General features: G+C 32.4%; 1 protein-coding gene across 2 annotated transcripts in view; it reads left to right on the forward strand.

Annotated features, from left to right (window-relative positions):
* LOC139486144 (pleiotropic regulator 1-like) overlaps window positions 1-16,639 on the forward strand; it is a 44,742-nt gene extending 28,103 nt beyond the window's left edge. For both annotated transcript variants that reach the window (XM_071270875.1, XM_071270876.1), the window contains 6 exons: window positions 3,761-3,910; window positions 5,241-5,435; window positions 7,218-7,336; window positions 11,833-11,972; window positions 15,684-15,877; window positions 16,309-16,639. In XM_071270875.1, the coding sequence (XP_071126976.1) occupies window positions 3,761-3,910; window positions 5,241-5,435; window positions 7,218-7,336; window positions 11,833-11,972; window positions 15,684-15,877; window positions 16,309-16,368 (858 nt within the window). In that variant the 3' untranslated portion in view covers window positions 16,369-16,639. The remainder of the gene's footprint in view (window positions 1-3,760; window positions 3,911-5,240; window positions 5,436-7,217; window positions 7,337-11,832; window positions 11,973-15,683; window positions 15,878-16,308) is intronic.
* The last annotated feature ends 4,259 nt before the right edge of the window (window positions 16,640-20,898 follow it).

A 20,898-nucleotide genomic window follows, 5' to 3' on the forward strand; every position in this document is an offset into this window, starting at 1 on the left:
CTCGCAAATGGTGTCAAGGGAGAGCCGAAAATTGAGTTCCTGAAATTTTAATCCCGAACGGGAATGGAACCAGGAACCTTTGTGATAGTAGTCTGATGCACTAACCACTACACCATGGATTACTGAGACACTAAAAAACAGTCATACTGGCTCGATCACAGTCAGCCATCCATAATAAATACAAATATACACCAATCTACAAAACAAGACATACAAGTTAAATAAATCATTATAAATAAATGACTACTCTCAACATTTAAACAGGGGGGGGGGGGGGGGGATAATACAAGCAAGGCAGTAGGTACGGTGTATGCTAACCAGTGTAAGGCAGAACTTTGAATAGTAACATTATAGATTACATTTGATTTATATCATACAACAAGCACGAAAAACACGAGCCAAAATCATACAATACCTAGAATACCTGTTTTAAAGTCACAATGCGACAAATATTATCCAATGGAATACATTGTAAACATTACAGGTATTCTAAACACAGGTGTTGATGTAAACAAACACACATGTTTTACCAAAACAAATACATGTGCTTCCGTACTATTGTTAAATATATTTCATAAGAAGTCAAGTACGATGTCAGAATAGGTAACAAAAGAAACTAAACAAAATGACAATGATACACAAATTAAAAAAGGACTACTAGCTGTTACTGACATTCCAGCTCCAGACCTCAATTGAACTGATTGAAAGATTATGTTTTCATCATATTAATATCAAGTACAATCCCTTCCGTTAGGATTTAGTATTAACACTTGTTTCAAAAATTCCAATAAGGAACATGGATTACATTATTGTAGTAATAAACCATTATTAAAGACATTTCGGCCATTGGCCTAATTCAGTTTCTTTTAATTTTTTTATGCCCTATTTATGGGCATTATGTTTTCTGGTATGTCCGGCTGTTCGTTCGTCCATCTGTTGTTCGTTCATTCACCTGTTTGTCCATCTGTTCCGCTTCAGGTTAAAGTTTTTGGTCGAGGTAGTTTTTGATGAAGTTGAAGTTCAATCAACTTGAAACATAGTACACTATGTTCCCTATGAAATGATCCTTCTAATTTTAATGCCAAAGTAGAGATTTTCTCCCATTTTTACGGTCCCCTAAAAATATAGAAAATGACAGTGCGGATGGGGCATGGGTGTACTGGGGACACATTCTTGTTTCATTAATAACTACATGGAAGACATTTTTTCTATCACAATCATTAACAATAACATGGCATCATAATATATATTTATGAATGCAAGTTAAAGTATATAAGATTTGGGGAATTAAAGTAATTCTTCTTTAATGTTGATCCCAAATGGCCTAATTGTATTCTGTTTTTTCATCCGCTGCGCCTAAATTTTCTTTCTAATATCTTCTACAATTGGCAGATTTTTCATATACATGTATTTGTTGAAGAAGTTGAATGTTTTCTCTCCTAGTATGGTTTTTTTCTTCAATTCTTTCAATAATGCACACACTGTTACATATTTCTTTACATGTTTTGTTGGCACAGTTGCTGCTGTTGCTAGTAATATTTTTAGTGATTTGATTTTATTTCCTATGCACAATTATGTCTGCTTAGTTTCTATCCCTATGATAAGCTACAAGAGGTGGTTCTGGAATATTTCTTTCATATAGTTACAGTTATGTAATTATAACAATATCAATTTTTTTTTTTCACAATATATGGTAATAAATCCGTATAGGTTACAACACGTTCTGTTATCTTTTTAATTTTGGTTTTCCTCTGTAATGACTTAAAGTTGGCTGCTCTTTTTAGCTGGTTTAAAGTAAATTTCCCATAGTGGCCTCTTTTTCACAGTTGTAAATTTAGTTCTTGTCTGTCTTTTTAACAGTCATCTTCACTTTTGCAATTCTTCTTAATCATAATGCTTAACCATATGGAATTGGCCTTTTTAAGATTAAGATAATCTGATCAAACCTACAATGACTTGCTTGAGATGGTTTCCTTTCCTCATTTTATGACATTCGTTAATATTCATTCATGAAGGTGATCTTTTAAATTACCTGATAATTCCACATTTCATTGCAGTAAAAAACTTCTGAGTCATACACATATATCTTGCGTGTTTCAAAGCACCATCCTTATAAGCTCACCTGACCCTTCGGGCCTAGTGAGCTTTTCTCATCACTTGGCATCTGTTGTCTACATCGATAACTATTACAAAAATTTTCTCTTCTGAAACTACTGGGCCAAATTTAACCAGACTTGGCCACAATCATCATTGGGGTATATAGTTTTAAAAATGTGTCCAGTGACCCAGCCAAGCAACCGAGATGGCCGCCATGGCTAAACATAGAACATTGGGGTAAAATGTAGATTTTGGCTTATATCTCTGAAACCAAAGCATTAAGAACAAATCTGACATTGGATAAATTTGTTTATCAGGTCAGGATCTATCTGCCCTTAAATTTTTAGATAAACAACCCGTTGGTAGGGAACAGGAATTGGTAAATCACTAAAAATATTACTAGCCATTTTTGGTTATTTTCAAGAATATTATTATAGATAGAGATAAACTGTAAACAGCAATAATGTTCAGCAAAGTATAAGATCTACAAATAAGTCAACATGAACAAAATGGTCAGTTGACCCCTTAAGGAGATATTGCCCTTTAAAATAAATTTTTAACAATTTTTCATAAATTTTTGTAATCTTTTACAAAAATGTTCTTCTCTGAAACTACTTGAACAAATCTAACTAAACTTGTCCACAATCATCATTAGGTTATCTAGTTTTAAAATTGTGTCCAATGACCTCGCCCGCAAACGAAGATGAGCGCTATGGCTAAAAATAGAACATAGGGTAAAATGCAGTTTTTGGCTCATATCTCTGAAACCAAATCTGACAGGATTAAATTGTTCATTATATAATTAGGTGAAGATCTATCTAAAAGGGTCAATTGACCCCTTAAGGAGTTTTTGCCCTTTTTAGTTAATTTTTAACACTTTTCATAATTTTGTACTGTAACTACTGGGCCAAGTTCATTTTAGATAGAGATAATTGTAACAGCAAGAATTTTCAGTAAAGTAAGATCTACAAACACATCACCAACACCAAAACACAATTTTGTCATGAATCCATCTTTGTCCTTTGTTTAATATTCTCATAGACCAAGGTGAGCGACACAGGCTCTTTAGAGCCTCTAGTTTTATTTGTTTCTTCTATAAAATAAATTGAAAACTTGAGGTTACATGGTTACTATACGCTTATTTACAGGAAAGAAATGAATGGAAACTAATTAGTTAACATCCAGTGATAGTTATTATCTTATATGCAATGAAATGTTATGTTAAATTTGGTCTGTAGTACTGGACAGGATAAATCTTTACTCGTGTCAAGTATTTCTTATATTGGAACAAAGATTAATTCTTCACAATATTTTAAAATGCAAATTTAACAAAGTTGTATAATGGAAATAAACCAGTTATACATTGTATTAGCTTTAGCACATTTTGTTTCCATAGCGGTGTAATAGAACAACATAAGACCAAACTTTGAAAAACAGTTGAAAAGGCTTTTCTCATCAAATGGATACGTATAGAAATTCCTCTAACAAATAAACACAGAGTAGACATGACCAGGTACTTGTTTATCCCAAGTTCCCAATATAGTTTACATATTAAAGTATTATCATTTAACTTTCAACATATGCATTATACTATCAAAGTTTCATAATGATGAGACATATCTCTTTGTCAACTCTTCATTTGTACTATCTTAATTATTTGCAGATATGGGATTTGGCCTCAGGAACTTTAAAACTTTCCCTAACTGGTCATATCAGTGCTGTTAGAGGTGTTGTAGTTAGTCCACGACAGCCATATTTGTTTTCTTGTGGAGAAGATAAACAAGTGAAATGCTGGGATCTGGAATATAATAAGGTTGATATATTCTTATACATTATACCTCACATACACTTTTATACAATACTTTGTTCTATTTATATAGATATAAGACAATGTGTTATGATTGCGAATGAGACGACTAAATGTCATAGAAATTAACACCTTCAACTATGAACCAATCCATTATTCAGCTATGAAAAATCAGTTGAAAAGGGCTTAACTAGTCAGACTGATACAAAGCAGAAAAACATTTAATAAAAACACAGACTGGACGTAGCAGTCGCCGTCCTCGTTACGCCTGGTGTAAACTATTTCAAACATCTTCTCCTCTGAAACTACTAAACCAATTCCTACCAAACTTAAGTTGAATGATTTTTAGGGTCTATCAGCCCTGAAATTTTCAGATGAATCTAATAACCCATTACTGCTACTAAATTGATAATTTTAAGGAAATTTAGCAGTTTTATGTTTTTATCTTGAATATTACTACTGATAAAGATAAACTATAAACAGCAAAAATGTTCAGCAATGTAAGATCTACAAATAAGTTTTACATGACCAAAATTGTCAACTGACCACTTAATTAGGCCCTTTAAAGACAATTGTTCATCCAGTTTGCTTACTTTAAAGCATCTTCTGCTTTGAAACTGCTGAATCAATTTCAGCCAAACTTGTATCTAGTATCTTGTATAAATTTTGTATTTTATTTCCTTGTTCATCAACAAACATAGGCACTATGGATAAAATGGAACATATGAGTCAACTGCATTTTTTTGTCTTTTGAAAAAAATATGACAGATTTATAATACATTTAAACAGAATTTTTAAGCCACTAATGTATATTGAAAAGCAAAAATTAATCATTGATGAAAGATTTATGCAAAAAATTAAAATTGTGAGCAATTTAGGAAGACGGGAGGAAGCCTATCAAAAGGAGACGGAAATATACTTCATAACAACGATCCAAAAACCCAAGAATACAAACAATGCCTGAATGTCACAAGCCTCCTTAAAGACATCGCCCATAATGATGCTAATTCAGTTATCCTAAAGAGTCCCAATGGAAGGATGAAATTGATTAAACTGTTAACTTGTTTACTTATCTTGCTATTTATCTTATGAATATATACACCTGCACATGTAAATTTATTTACACCTATATATTTATGTCATCTTCCATATACTTTCACTCGTAGATTTTCCCCTGGATCTTCAAAAGCTAGAATTTGCTTTAACTAATGTTGTTTTGTTTTAGAAGTCCAGACCTTTGTGGCTTAATTAATGTAGGTTTAACTCTTCATCTGGAAGGTCGTCAACATCTTTTTTATCTTAGAAAAAATAATGTACTAGTTATCTTGTTTAACAGACTATCAAACATTACCATGGCCACTTGAGTGCAGTGTATGCCATCGACCTTCACCCTACAATAGATGTGTTAGTGACATGTGGTCGGGATGGTACAGCCAGAGTTTGGGATATGAGAACAAAAGCATGCATACACACATTAACAGGACATAATAATACTGTTGCTGATATCAGATGTCAGGCTGCTGAACCTCAGGTTGGTTTTAACATTTTTCATTTTAATGGTAACTCAGACATATATTCAGGTGAAATCATATTTAAATTTTTGTAGAAAAGACATAATTTTCATTTTTTCTTCTCAAAGAAAAACACATGCTTAATATATTTTCAGTTTATGTTATTGTCACCAAATTATTCCTAGTAGCCAAAAACATGCTATATATTGTCAGTTGCCTTGTTTGAAAAGCCATGTTAACTTAAGTCATCACATTAAATTCATCATATTCTTAACTGGAAAATCCTTAAATTTTTGTTTGTATACAACCACAAAAAAAATGTTTGGTTTTATATTCATGATGGTATCACATCTTTATCCACTTCGTTCAAAGACACTTAGTTTTAGGACAATGACTTTAGTTAAAGTGAATGGATCTCTATAAAATTTTTAAACAGGGTTTGAAAACACAAAAGGAAGGTTGGGATTGATTTTGGGGGTTACAGGCTTAACATTTTAGGAATTAAAGGCCTAAAAAGGGGGTCCAAAAAAGTATTTTTCTAGTTTCCAGACAATAACTTATGTGTAAAGTATATGGATCTTTCTGAAATTGTACCAAAAGGTTCCATACTAAAATAGGAAGGTTGGGATTGATATTGGGGGTTGTGGCCCTAACTGTTTAGAAATAAGGGGCCAAAAACAATACTTTTATAATACTTGGTATAAATTGCTTATTTCATGACCAATTTCAATGGGGTTTTATTCTTGAATTCTTGGGGTTCTTTAATATGCTGAATCTAACCATGTATTAAGTTTTTGGATTTCGGGCCCCATTTTTAAATTGGTCCACATTAAGGTCCAAAGTGTCCAAAATTAAACTTTGTTTGATTTCAACAAAAATTGAATATGAGGGGCTCTTTGGTATGCTGAATCTAACCATGTATTTAGATTTTAGATGTTTAACCATAATAGGTAAATTTAAAATGATTAAGTTCTTAGACCACATTCATTCTGTGTGAGAAACCTATGCTGTGTCAAATATTTAATCACAATCCAAATTCCAACCTGCATCAGGCTTGAATGTTGTGTCCATACTTGCCCCAACTGTTCAGGGTTTGACATTTGGTGGTATCAAGCTGCACCCTGCAGAGCATTTTATTATCTTTTACTCACAATTCTTACTAAACACACTATTAAAATGGATTGTCCTATATAAAATTTTCACTTTTGGTTCCATTTGGAGAAAGCCATTGCTAGTTAAGTAAGTTTTAAAACAAATCATCTCTCAAAAACTAGTGATTCTTGGGTGAATGATTATTGGAAGACACTATTACAAAAAACACACATTAAACATTGAGATATGGCAGGCATGTTGGCATTGTAGCGCATAGTTCACTGTGAAAATATTTGAAAATCATATTTTTATCATTTTCACTAAAACTTGGTCTAAAACTGTTGTATACCATGAATCAGGGTAACTGTTTTTAACTAAAAAGGGATATTTCATGTAGTTCAGGTTTTTAGACCCCTGTTTGTTTATGTTGTGATTTCTGGTATAAATTTAACAGGTTAAAAAAATGCCTTACTTTTAAGTAATAAAATAATGGCTGAAATTGCGTGAATTTTTGTCTGGATTTTTGTATGGCACATTTTTATAGTATTTTCTAAAAATTGAACATGTCTGTATATTGTATTTTCACTTAAATGAACACAATAATAGATATTTAGCAAATAGTGGATGAATAACTTCAAATGGTTTATGAGCAAAATCTTAAGAGACTTTTGTTGTAGTGATTGACATAAGAAAAGTTTACTTATTTACAGGTGATAACAGGAAGCCATGACTCTACAATAAGATTGTGGGATTTAGCAGCCGGCAAATCACGTGTCACTCTCACTAATCATAAAAAGAGTGTTCGAGCTCTCACACTTCATCCAAAACAGTAAGTTATACATTATACCTGAAAAAACAATCATGTCTTAACTAAACCCCTCTAAAGACAGACAACAACAGTAAATATTTTGTTTTGTAAATAAAGAAAATTGAGAATGGAAATGGGGAATATGTCACTTGAGACAAAAACCTGATTAAAGAGCAGATAATAGCCAAAGGCCACAAATGGATCTTCAACAAATCTAGAAAATTCCGCACCAAGAGATGGGCCTCAGCTGGTCCATAAATAAAAATGTGTACTAGTTCAGTGAAAATTGATGTCATACTAAACTCGAAAACATATAAATGAACTAAAATTAAAAAACATACAAGACTAACAAAGGCCAGAAAAATCCATTTTTAACATTTTAGCATGAATATTTATAAAAGTATAGCAAAATTTTTTCAGATAAATGATTCAGTATTCTTGGAGTACAGTTTGTTATTCCATTATTATTAAGAGGGTAACTTCGCAATGAAATGAAAAGTTGATATTCTGTTCATTATGTATAAAAAAGCACAAATTCATAAATATTAAAGTTTTATTCAGCAAGATAAGAGATGACCATTGATTTAAAATTTAGAGTATCAGTTCTCAGCATGTGGCCATTTTGACTTCCTCCCTGAATAGTAACCACAATATAGCTATAAACCACAAAGGACCAAAACAAGCAGTAACCTGATGTGGCCGTAATTGAGTGTCTATATCTTGTCAAGCGTACGGTTGTTTTATCCGACATGGGAAGCATAAACAGTTTCCTGGGTCACAAAAAAGATTATTATAGACATGGTTGTGCAACCTTTCCTAATTAACTTGAAATGGAAAATGAAATTATATTTTTTTTTAAATAACTAGTACTATGGTCTGTTTGAAACTGGGTTTTTTTACAAAATTTTTTGAAACAAAAAATGGAAATTAGTTAAAAAGTCAAAGTTCAAAGTCATAGATAAAAATTCCATGTAAAATTGATTTCGAAAATCTAGTTTGTTCATACTTGTTTTCTTTGGAATAAACTAATTTAAATAAATTTGGACCTCCCCTTATCTGATCAGCATTGCTAAAGGAATTGTTCCCAGAGGTATTGTGAGGTGACACGTCCAGGTATTCAAGCGCTTTCCTGTCAGGTTTTTAAAGTCTTATTACACAATTACACAAGTTCGTGCATCACTTCACTTCTGAGGGTATTAATCAGTGTACATGGAGGATAAGGTGTAACTTTCCATTTTGAAACTATCCTGTGTAATATACAACTTTGTCTTGTGTGTCCAATAGTGATATACTAGTCATTACTAAACTCATACGATTGTTTATAAATAACATTTCGTGTGTAAAGAATGATATTTATGAAAATCTAAATAATTCCCCCCCCCCAAAAAAAGATTTGATGAAATAAAAATCTATTTACATATCTTCCAAGGGTAAATTGGGGGAAAATGTAAGAATATACTCATTTTCAATTATTATGAAACATACATTGATTTAACAAAATGTACGCACTTGTCGATCATTGGTTTATACGCCTAGATAGGAAGGTTACAGAACTATAAATATCATAGTCACAATTTAGAATATATACAAATATACTGAATATATGAGAGAAACATCCAGAACCAATCTGATTTAAATACAGGTCGATATCTAACTTGCTTTGGTTTGTCCTTGGTTCATCGAAGTTATATTTCAAGAAGATTATTTTGAACAGTTAAAGAAACTCGTCATCATCACAATTGTTGGGTATAATGTATGACAATGTGAACATGGTTCTATTTGAAGAAACATAATAATACCTTATGTCAATTTTCCTGTTCAGACAGGCATGTAATATATATGCCACTGGACGTCCACTAATGATCCCCCAAAAGCCGATTTGAAGAAATAAAGAAACTTTAAATAGCAGTGGTTGTCGTTTGTTTATGTGTTACATATTTGTTTTCCGTTCATTTTTTTTTATATAAATAAGGCCATTAGTTTTCTTGTTTGAATTGTTTTTCATTGTCATATCAGGGCCTTTTATAGCTGACTATGCGGTATGGGCTTTGCTCATTGTTGAAGGCCGTATGGTGACCTATAGTTGTTAATGTCTATGTCATTTTGGTCTCTTGTGGACAGTTGTGTCATTGACAATCATACCACATCTTCTTTTTTATATTCACTCCGGATAGACTGATAGTAGTTGTATTAAAGTCTGATTAGGTAGAGGGTTGTTTAATTTATTTAATTAGTGTGTCCCGGAATATTGTGCTTATGCAAATTAAATATTAAATGAGAGTAATATAAGTGAAAATATAAATACAAAAAGTTGTATATCTGGTAGAAAAGGTCCCACCATGAACTGTAGGATTTTACTTACAATTGTCATTCTGAATCCAATTAACAGAGAGTCATTTTAATACATGCATGTACGCTCTGATAAAAAGGGGTGTAGCAGTTGCAAAATACCTGAATGTGGTTAGGTGACGTCCCATGAGGTCTTACATGTATACATGTTCACATTTATAAGGTATCTGATATAACAATGAGCTTTTATGACATTCACACTTCTGCATGTTCTGTATACCAAATTCTTATCTTTTTGTCCAACCGACTGAGGATGTGATTTTCCAGGAAAAATATTGAGTATCAAATTAACTTGGGGATTTTTATCTTTCTTGGTAATTATGTAGTAAATCACAGAAATTTAAAGAATATACTGCTTGTCTGCTTTATTTATTTAGGTCTCTGGTTTAGAGGGGATGTATAAACGAATGATAAGTCTTACAAAGGTATATAAGCTATAAAGCACATTATAGAGGTTACCGATGATAATTTAGAATAGTACTGTTTGATTTATACGCTTGTTTTCGTGGCCATTTTTTTAATAAAATTATTTTATTGAAAGTAATTCAGAATTTCAATGTTACAACAAAATACTAACCTATTTATTTAAAAACTAAGCAAACGCAAAATATTTTTAAAATATATTACGGCGATTAAGGTTGCCACCATATTCCTCCCCAAATAATTTTTAAATAAAAATTCTGTCTCAAACACACTTCAGTTTTATCTTTTTTTCAAATTTTCATACCTGCAACGATGAAGCCTTGAGGCCAAACAACACTCTAGTGAAGATCAAAAGATTAAGATTACATAATGCTGATCTTTTAATTACCGTAAATTTAACCACGCCTTTACCAGGTGTTGTCAGTAAAATACACATGCATTGTATTTACACAGTACTAGACTGAAGCAAAGATTTGTATAGGGTGCTTTAAACAGTTTTGTGTAATAAACTAGGGGTTATTCCCCGACTAAAAATAGACATGGAGGGAAGTCCCTTTTTATCAACATAATTGGTGAAAAAGAATCATGTTTTTTGTATTTGGTTGTAAAAATATGTTAATTAACTTCAATTAAAACAGGTTGAATGATTAAAATAATTTAAAAAATTAGATTTAATGTACATGTTTTAAGGGGAGACAACACTGTAAACATCCTGTTTATTTGGCAGTGAAAATTGAAAACTTATTTGCAGCCACTAGAGCTTTTTTCAGAGCAGGCGAATGTACCCTGAAGGATGAATTTTTTGAAAGACCCGGTAAAAATCTATGAAATTCATACAGTTTTGATTATGAAAAATGTTCATGTATCATGTCTTCATGGGTGTGCACATGACCTGATTTCAGGTTTTTTAAGCTTAGATTAGGCAATCATGGCAATGTTTTTCCCATTTTCTCTGGATAAAACTTTTTTATACTATTAAAAGTACACTTTATTTTTATTTCATTATAAACTAGAGAACATTCTGATTGCAGTGATATCTAGTTTTATACAAGTATCTTTATTAATCAGTCCACTACTAAGGGTCACTTATGCATGGTCCCTCAAAATATGACGTCATAGAAAAAAACTAAAATTAAAATAATACAAGACTAACAAAGGCCAGAGGTTCCTGACTTGGGACAGGCGCAAAAATGCGGCGGGGTTAAACATGTTTGTGAGATCTCAACCCTCCCCCTATACCTCTAACCAATGTAGAAAAGTAAACGCATAACAATACGCACATTAAAATGTTTGTATGACATATCCGTCGGAAAAATATCATAAAAACATTCTATTTTATGGTTTACTTTTATTACTATAATTATCCTTTAAATATAAACCATACATTTTAATTTAAAAAAATACATGGGTGATCACTTTTCTTTTTGAATTATTAGTTGGTTAATAGCTACACCAAAAGTCGTCAATGTGCTTTAAATCGCGTTATTATGATTAACGAACAAGACTGAAAATGAGATTAATCCACTCCCGGCATGCAAAAGACTTTAACTACGTCACAGAAGTCAGGAAGTTCGAATAAATAAAATTAATAATTCCCGATTTTCTTCTTTATTAGTTTTCATATCCAGATAAAACTTGGTGAATATGTTTTTTATGGTATTATGAACATAATAAGTGGATAAGTAAAAAATGTTCTCTTTAACAGTAAAATATCCCCTTGTTGTTTACGTTGTTATTTTTTCCAGTTACACATTTGCTTCAGCCTCTGCAGATAACATTAAAGAGTGGAAGTTTCCTGATGGGAACTTTATTCAGAATCTCCCAGGACACAATGCAATAATTAATGCTTTAACAGTCAATTCTGATGGAGTTCTAGTGTCTGGAGGTATGTTCACTTGTTTATTGCTACTATTATAACTATAAGGTAGACATAAGTGTTGCTTTTCCTGAGTCAAAAGTTGCTTAAGTTAGTTTGATAGGAACTACTTGTGATAGATCAATGATATTTTCTATAATGTTGCCTTACTATCAATAGGATATTTTCTATACAGTGTCAACAATTTCAAGGCAGTGCCTCCTAGGTGATAGTCCAGCAACTTTTAATAAATAAGCAATATTACTGTCCACCATATTGTCCTTTAATTAGTAATATTACTGTCCACCATATTGTCCTTTAATTAGCAATATTACTGTCCACCATATTGTCCTTTAATTAGCAATATTACTGTCCACCATATTGTCCTTTAATTAGCAATATTACTGTCCTTTAATTAGTAATATTACTGTCCACCATATTGTCCTTTAATTAGCAATATTACTGTCCACCATATTGTCCTTTAATTACCAATATTACTGTCCACCATATTGTCCTTTAATTAGTAATATTACTGTCCTTTAATTAGCAATATTACTGTCCACCATATTGTCCTTTAATTAGTAATATTACTGTCCACCATATTGTCCTTTAATTAGCAATATTACTGTCCACCATATTGTCCTTTAATTAGCAATATTACTGTCCTTTAATTAGTAATATTACTGTCCACCATATTGTCCTTTAATTAGCAATATTACTGTCCACCATATTGTCCTTTAATTACCAATATTACTGTCCACCATATTGTCCTTTAATTAGTAATATTACTGTCCACCATATTGTCCTTTAATTAGCAATATTACTGTCCACCATATTGTCCTTTAATTAGCAATATTACTGTCCTTTAATTAGTAATATTACTGTCCACCATATTGTCCTTTAATTAGCAATATTACTGTCCACCATATTGTCCTTTAATTACCAATATTACTGTCCACCATATTGTCCTTTAATTAACAATATGACTGTCCACCATATTGTCCTTTAATTAGCAATATTACTGTCCACCATATTGTCCTTTAATTAGCAATATTACTGTCCACCATATTGTCCTTTCTTGGAACCTATGCATCTCTGTGTCAACAGCTTATATTTTTTTATTGGTTCTAGATGAATGTTCTGACATCTGGATTTTGAAGTATTTTGTCCTTTTGATATAATGATAAGGAGTTGTGGTTTGATTGCCAATGAGACAACTATCAACCCAAAAATCTTTTTATGCTACCGCAATAATTTTTTTTTAGATCGTATAATGGTATAATGTCGTCATCTGCGTCGTCCGAAAAATACATTTGGTGTCCGGACAATAACTTTAGTTTAAGTGAATGGATCTCTATAAAATTTAATTAGAAGGTTCAATACCACAAAAGGCAGGTTGGGATTGATTTTGGGAATGATGGTCTCAACTGTTTTGGAATTGGGGCCCAAAAGGGGTCCAAAACAAGCATTTTTCTACTTTAAGTATATAAAATTGTGTATAAGTATTTCAATTGCTCTGAAATCGTACCACAATGTTTAATACCAAAAGTAGAAGGTTTAGATCCATTTTGAGGGTTATGGTGCCAAAAGTTTAGGTATTATGGGCCAAAAGCTAGCATTTTTGTGGTTTCTGGACAAAAACTTGTGTGTAAGTGTATGGATCTCTCTGAAATTGTATTACAATTTTCCATACTACAAAGAAAAGCTGGTTTTTATGCCCAACCTACGATACTAGAGGGGCATTATGTTTTCTGGTCTGTGCGTCTGTTTGTCCGTCCGTTCGTTCGTTCGTTCGTCCGTCCGTTCATTCGTTCGTCCGTCTGTCCCGCTTCAGGTTAAAGTTTTTGGTCAAGGTAGTTTTTGATGAAGTTGAAGTCCAATCGACTTCAAACTTGGTACACATGTTCCCTATGATATGATCTTTCTAATTTTAATGCCAAATTAGAGATTTTACCCCAATTTCACGGTCCACTGAACATAGGAAATGATAGTGCGAGTGGGGCATTCGTGTACTGAGGACACATTCTTGTTGAGTGATGGAGTAATTGCACCAAGTTGAGGGGGGGGGGGGGGGGGGGGGGAGGTGTCAAAAAGTTTGGGGGTTCCAATTTTTTTTAAGGGGTTCAAATTTTTTTTTCAAAATGTTTTTAATTTCAAATTTTGTTAAAATGTTCAAGAAGAATCTTTAATTGCACAGTTTTGTGCAATATATTTGTAAGATCTTGACATTTATTTTGTGTCAAAAACCTATACTATGTCAAAAATTTGATCACAATCCAAATTCAGACAGAATCAAGCTTGAATATTGTGTCCAAATTTGCCACAACTGTTCAGGGTTTCACCTCTGTGGTCGTATCAGGCTGCACTCAGAGAAGCATTTTATTCACTTCACATCAAAACTACAAACAAACAAAAACGAATTTCAGTGTCAGACCCTCTATGTTTTCATAACATTTAAGAAGACATGTTTATAGTAATGAATTCATTGATATAAAGTATCTTGCGGATGGATTTTAGAGAAAGTAAATTTAATGTTGCATATTACATTCCATACATTAATAGACTGATATCACAAAATTTTCCCTGATTGTATCTCTGGAACTATGAATGTCACATATTTAATTTTTTTTAATATCCAGATGTAGCCAGTGTTCTCCCCAGATATTTCATTTAGCATCCTGGTCAACAGATGAAATTGAAATACTTTCTTGTTTCTAAAAATTATAGCATCACATCCATAATATAATCTATAAGAAAACTACTTCAGATAGTATCACATATAAGATTATAGCATCACATTACCATGATGCTAAAAGATCCTGGGGAGAACACTACTAGCTCAACATCTCAAAACATAAGATACTTCATTAAAATCTTAAATATCAAGGAGACAGATTTGTAAAAGCTTTGCTTGTTTCTGAATCCAAAATATTTTTTTCAGTTGTATTGTGTCATTTTGTGATAATTTTATATCTGAATAAATATTGTTTAAACTGGAATGACATATTTTTGCCAGATGAGCATTTCAGACTATTCCAAGATTATTATTTTTTTATGTATGTTTAAAAAAGCTGCAGTTCTTCGATGCATAAATACAATGGAATTATAAATTCTCATTTAAAATAAAAATTCAATGAGATAAAATTGAGAATGGAAATGGGGAATGTGCCAAAGAGACAACAACCCGACCATAGAAAAAAAAACAACAGCAGAAGGTCACCAACAGGTCTTCAATGTAGCCAGAAATTCCCGCACCCGGAAGCGTCCTTCAACTGGCCCCTAAACAAATATATACTAGTTCAGTGATAATGAACGCCATACTAATTTCCAAATTGTACACAAGAAACTAAAATTAAAATAATACAAGACTAACAAAGGCCAGAGGCTCCTGACTTGGGACAGGCGCAAAAATGCGGCGGGGTTAAACATGTTTGTGAGATCTCAACCCTCCCCCTATACCTCTAGCCAATGTAGAAAAGTAAACGCATAACAATACGCACATTAAAATTCAGTTCAAGAGAAGTCCGAGTCTGATGTCAGAAGATGTAACCAAAGAAAATAACAATAATACATAAATAACAACAGACTACTAGCAGTTAACTGACATGCCAGCTCCAGAGAGAATACTATGTTTCATGTCAAATTTTATCAAGGAATAGAAATCTTTGCAATGAATATATAGCTTTAAATTTTGAAAAAGCAAAGCATGTGTTTTATTTGTAAAATTCTGTATTTTAAAAGCTGACAATGGCTCCATGCACTTTTGGGATTGGAAGACAGGCTATAATTTCCAGAGAATGCAATCATTAGCACAGCCAGGATCTATTGATTCAGAAGCTGGAATCTTTGCTTTACAGTATGACCATAGCGGAAGTCGTCTTATCACAGCTGAAGCTGACAAAACTGTTAAAATATACAAGGAAGATGACTCAGCAGTAAGTTATTTGTACAAAGTGTCAAGAGTTACAAACCCATAGTATAGTTCGCTATAGAAGGCCCTGACATAAAAAATGTGAAACAATTCAAATGTTAAAGCAATCTGCCTAATAACAAAACAATGTACTAAAAACCAATATGATAGACCTGAATCAATGTCAACAAACAACATGTATCATTGAATAATAGCAGTTATGATCAGTTATAAGCAGTAAACACATCTCAGTGAGTTCAATTTTAGTTGAAAACATGTTCAGTTTTTTTAACAATTCTGATTATGAAAGTACAGCAAATATTCATCGACAATACCTCTTGTTTTCCAAACAATTGTACATTTAAGTTTCTTTTTATCAAAGCTGAAAACATAATACCCAGTTCATCCTTGTTTCCATATAATTGTAAGGATAAAATCTTATTTCTTATTTTTCAGACTGAAGAATCCCATCCAATCAATTGGCGACCAGATATAATTAAGAAAAAGAAATATTAGTGCATACATTAAAATGTAAAAGACATAAATAAAACAGCAGCAAAATAGATCATCATCAGAAATGGTTGCGTGAAGAATGATAATATAAACATTGAAAACATGGATATACTGACTAGCAATTTTTTATCGTTTGAGGAACTATTGTTTGAATCTAGAAAGGGTCAGGATTCAAGACATAATTTTATGAGAATTATTCATAAAATGTATTTTTATATTTAAGTTTTAACATTTGTAAACCATGTTGTTTTTACCACAATAAATGTGAAATAACTGTAGGGTTCTCTCTGATACTTGATCACACCTGTATTCTATTGTTGCTCTAGAGACTTGAATGATCCTACAGGTTGCACTTTGTAAATACAGCTGTTTCACAAACCACACCTCTGTTGGGGAGATACAATATTGATAGATTATTTGTTTTGTTTACGTACTGGTTCCCAGATATAATCTCTCTGTTTCACCTCATAGGGACAGTACTTCTGAGGAAGACTAAAATTGAAGCGAGAATTTAAGTATAAGTTTAAACTCTTAGAAATTTGGGGCATACACATGTTGAAAATATGCTTCACAGCCCTATGTCTTGACCTTTGAATAAAATAATAGTGCAGATGAACTTTTCATTCTAGGGTGTAAATTTTAACAAAACTTCATAGTAAAAGTGGTACAGTTTCTTCCTTAAAGAATTGCATTCCAGTCTATATTTACAGAAATGCTGTGCATCCGTTAGTCTGTCTGTCTTGCTTCAGGTTTTTGGTAAAGGAAGATTTTGATTTTTAATATTCTTAATTTTCTCTTTTTATGGGTAATAGAATAACTATATTTGGTATGTGCGTACCTTACAAGGTCCTCATGCAAGTCATAGTTTTCACTTGACCTCATTTCATGGATCCATTAGAGTTCAGTTTTTGTGTTTTGGTCTATTTTTCTAATACTGTATGCAATAGGTCTACTATGTTTAGTGTATGGAATGATTGTAAGGTGAACATGTCCAACTGGCAGGTGTCATCTGACCTTGATCTCATTTTCATGGTTCAGTGGTTATGGCAGTTTTTATACAACCGCAAAAATTAAAAAAAATTTGGTTGTATATTGGTATCACGTCGTCGTTGTCAGCATTGTCCAAGGACGGATGGTTACCGGATACTTACTTTAGTATAGGTGAATAGAAATCAATAAAATTTTAACACAATGTTTATAACCACAAAAGGAAGCTTTGGATTGATTTTGGGGGTTATGGTTCCAAAGGTTCAGGAAATAGGGTCCCAAAGGGGTCAAAAACAAGTATTTATCTAGTTTCAAGACAATAAGTTGTGTATAGGTATTTTAATTGCTCTGAAATTGTACCACAACGTTTAATACCATTAGTAGAAGGTTTGGATTTATTATACGACCGCAAATTTTGAAAAAAATTTCGTCGTATATTGCTATCACGTTGGCGTCGTCGTCGTCGTCAGCGTCCGGCGTCCGAATACTTTTAGTTTTCGCACTCTAACTTTAGTAAAAGTGAATGGAAATCTATGAAATTTTAACACAAGGTTTATGACCACAAAAGGAAGGTTGGTATTGATTTTGGGAGTTTTGGTCCCAACATTTTAGGAATTAGGGGCCAAAAAGGGCCTAAATAAGCATTTTCTTGGTTTTCGCACTATAACTTTAGTTTAAGTTAATAGAAATCTATGAAATTTTGACACAAGGTTTATGACCACAAAATAACGGTTGGGATTGATTTTGGGAGTTTTGGTCTCAACAGTTTAGGAATTAGGGGCCAAAAAAGGGCCCAAATAAGCATTATTCTTGGTTTTCGCACAATAACATTAGTTTAAGTAAATAGAAATCAATGAAATTTAAACACAATGTTAATGACTACAAAAGGAAGGTTGGTATTGATTTTGGGAGTTTAGGTCCCAACAGTTTAGGAATTAGGGGCCAAAAAGGGACCCAAATAAGCATTTTTCTTGGTTTTCGCACCATAACGTTAGTATAAGTAAATAGAAATCTATGAAATTTAAACACAAGGTTTATGACCATAAAAGAAAGGTTGGGTTTGATTTTGGGAGTTTTGGTCCCAACATAATAAGGGGCCCAAAGGGTCCAAAATTAAACTTTTGTTTGATTTCATCAAAATTGAATAATTGGGGTTCTTTGATATGCTGAATCTAACTGTCATGACTGTGTATGTAGATTCTTAACTTTTGGTCCCGTTTTCAAATTGGTCTACATTAAGGTCCAAAGGGTCCAAAATTAAACTTAGTTTGATTTTGACAAAAAATGAATCAGTTAGGTTCTTTGATATGCTGAATCTAAAAATGTACTTAGATTCTTGACTATTGGCCCAGTTTTCAAGTTAGTTCAAATCGGGGTCCAAAATTAAACTTTGTTTGATTTCATCAAAAATTGAATAAATGGGGTTCTTTGATATACCAAATCTAACTGTGTATGTAGATTCTTCATTTTTGGTCCTGTTTTCAAATTGGTCTACACTAAAGTCCAAAGGGTCCAAAATTAAACTTAGTCTGATTTTAACAAAAATTGAAATCTTGAAGTTCTTTGATATGCTGAATTCAAAAATGTACTTAGATTTTTTATTATGGGCCCAGTTTTCAAGTTGGTCCAAATCAGGATCTAAAATTATTATATTAAGTATTGTGCAATAGCAAGTCTATTCAATTGCACAGTATTGCGCAATGGCAAGAAATATCTAATTGCACAATATTGTGAAATATAAAAAAAAATTTAATTAGAGTTATCTTTCTTTGTCCAGAACAGTAAGCAAGAAATATCTAATTGCAAAATATTGTGCAATAGCAAGATTTTTTTTTAATTGGAGTTATCTTTCTTTGTCCAGAATCAACTTTAATCTTTGTTATATACAATATACAATGTATATTCACTTTTTACTACCAACTGATAAATTAAAATAATCTTTACCATTCAGTGATAACAAGCAGTTTTTTTACATCTTAATATTTTATGATGTATTTAAATGAGTAGTTATTGTTGCAAACTCCATTAGAAATTTTAATTGAGATTAGTTTTGGAATAAGGGAAAGGGGGATGTGATTAAAAAAATTGGGTTCAATTTTTCTCATATGAAATTTCATAAATAAAAAAGAAAATTTCTTCAAACATTTTTTTTGAGAGGATTAATATTCAACAGCATAGTGAATTGCTCTAAGAGAAACAAAAATTTTAAGTTCATTAGAACACATTCATTCTGTGTCAGAAACCTATGCTGTGTCAACTATTTAATCACAATCCAAATTTAGAGCTGAATCCAGCTTGAATGTTGTGTCCATAGTTGGCCCAACTGTTCAGGGTTCAACCTCTGCGGTCGTATAAAGCTACGCCCTGCGGAGCATCTGGTTTTAAGGGTTATGGGGCAAACCGTCTACGAATTAAGGGACCAAAAGCAGGCATTTTTCTAGTTTTAGGACAATAACTTGTGTGTAACTGGATGGATCTCTCTGCCATTATACCACAAGGTTCCATATAACAAAGGGAAGGCTTGGAATGCTTATTGGGGTAATGGTCCAAAAGGTTTCGGAATTAGGGGCCCAAAAAAGGGGCCTAAATAAGCATTTTTGTAGTTTTCAGTCTATAAGTTGTGTATAGGTTGCACTTTGTAAATACAGCTGTTTCTCAAAACACACCTCTTTTGGGGAGATCTTGAATATTCCTAGAAAATTAAGTTTGTTAACATACTGTTTCCCAGTTATGCTCTCTGTGTTCCATCTCACAGAGACATAACTTGGGAATGTTACCAGTAAATAAACATGTGCAAATGGTTTACATTGAAATCTGTGGTAACCTTTCATTCTCGGTAGGGGTAGTTAAGAAAATTAGTGTTAGTTTAAACTCTGTGAAGTTCTGGGCATATAAACGTTGAAAATATGCAGCACAGCCCTATATTTTGACCTTTGAAAAAAATTGTGCTTATGAACTTTCAATTCTAGGATAAGATTTTTTTCAAAACTTCACAGTAAAAGTGGTACAGTTTTAGCAGTAAAAAGAGTTCCTATGGGAAATTGCATTGTCAATATTTACAGAAATGCAACCTATAAGTATTTCAATTGCTCTGTAATTGTACCACAATGTTTAATACCATAAGCAGAAAGTTTGGATTTATTTTAAGAGTTATGGGGCAAACAGTCTAGGATTTAAGGGCCAAAACAATCATTTTTCTAGTTTTAGGACAAAAACTTGTGTGTAACTGTATGGATCTCTCTGCCATTGTACCACAAGGTTCCATATAACAAAGGGAAGGCTTGAAATGATTATGGGGAGTTATGGTCCAAAAGGTTTAGGAATTAAGGGCCCAAAAAGGGGCCCAAATAAGCATTTTTGTTTCCAGTCCATAACTTATGTTTAAGTGGATAAATATCTCTGAAATTAGACCACAAGTTTCCATACTACAAAGGAATGGTAACAGGGGGTTATGGCTCACATAATTTAGCAATTAGGGGCAAAAAGGGGAAAACAAGGGTTTCTCTGGTTAAAGGACAATTTAGACAATCTTAAAGCAGTGTAAGG

The sequence above is a fragment of the Mytilus edulis genome, chromosome 8 (genome assembly GCF_963676685.1).
Source record: "Mytilus edulis chromosome 8, xbMytEdul2.2, whole genome shotgun sequence".
Classification (NCBI taxonomy): Eukaryota; Metazoa; Mollusca; class Bivalvia; order Mytilida; family Mytilidae; genus Mytilus; species Mytilus edulis.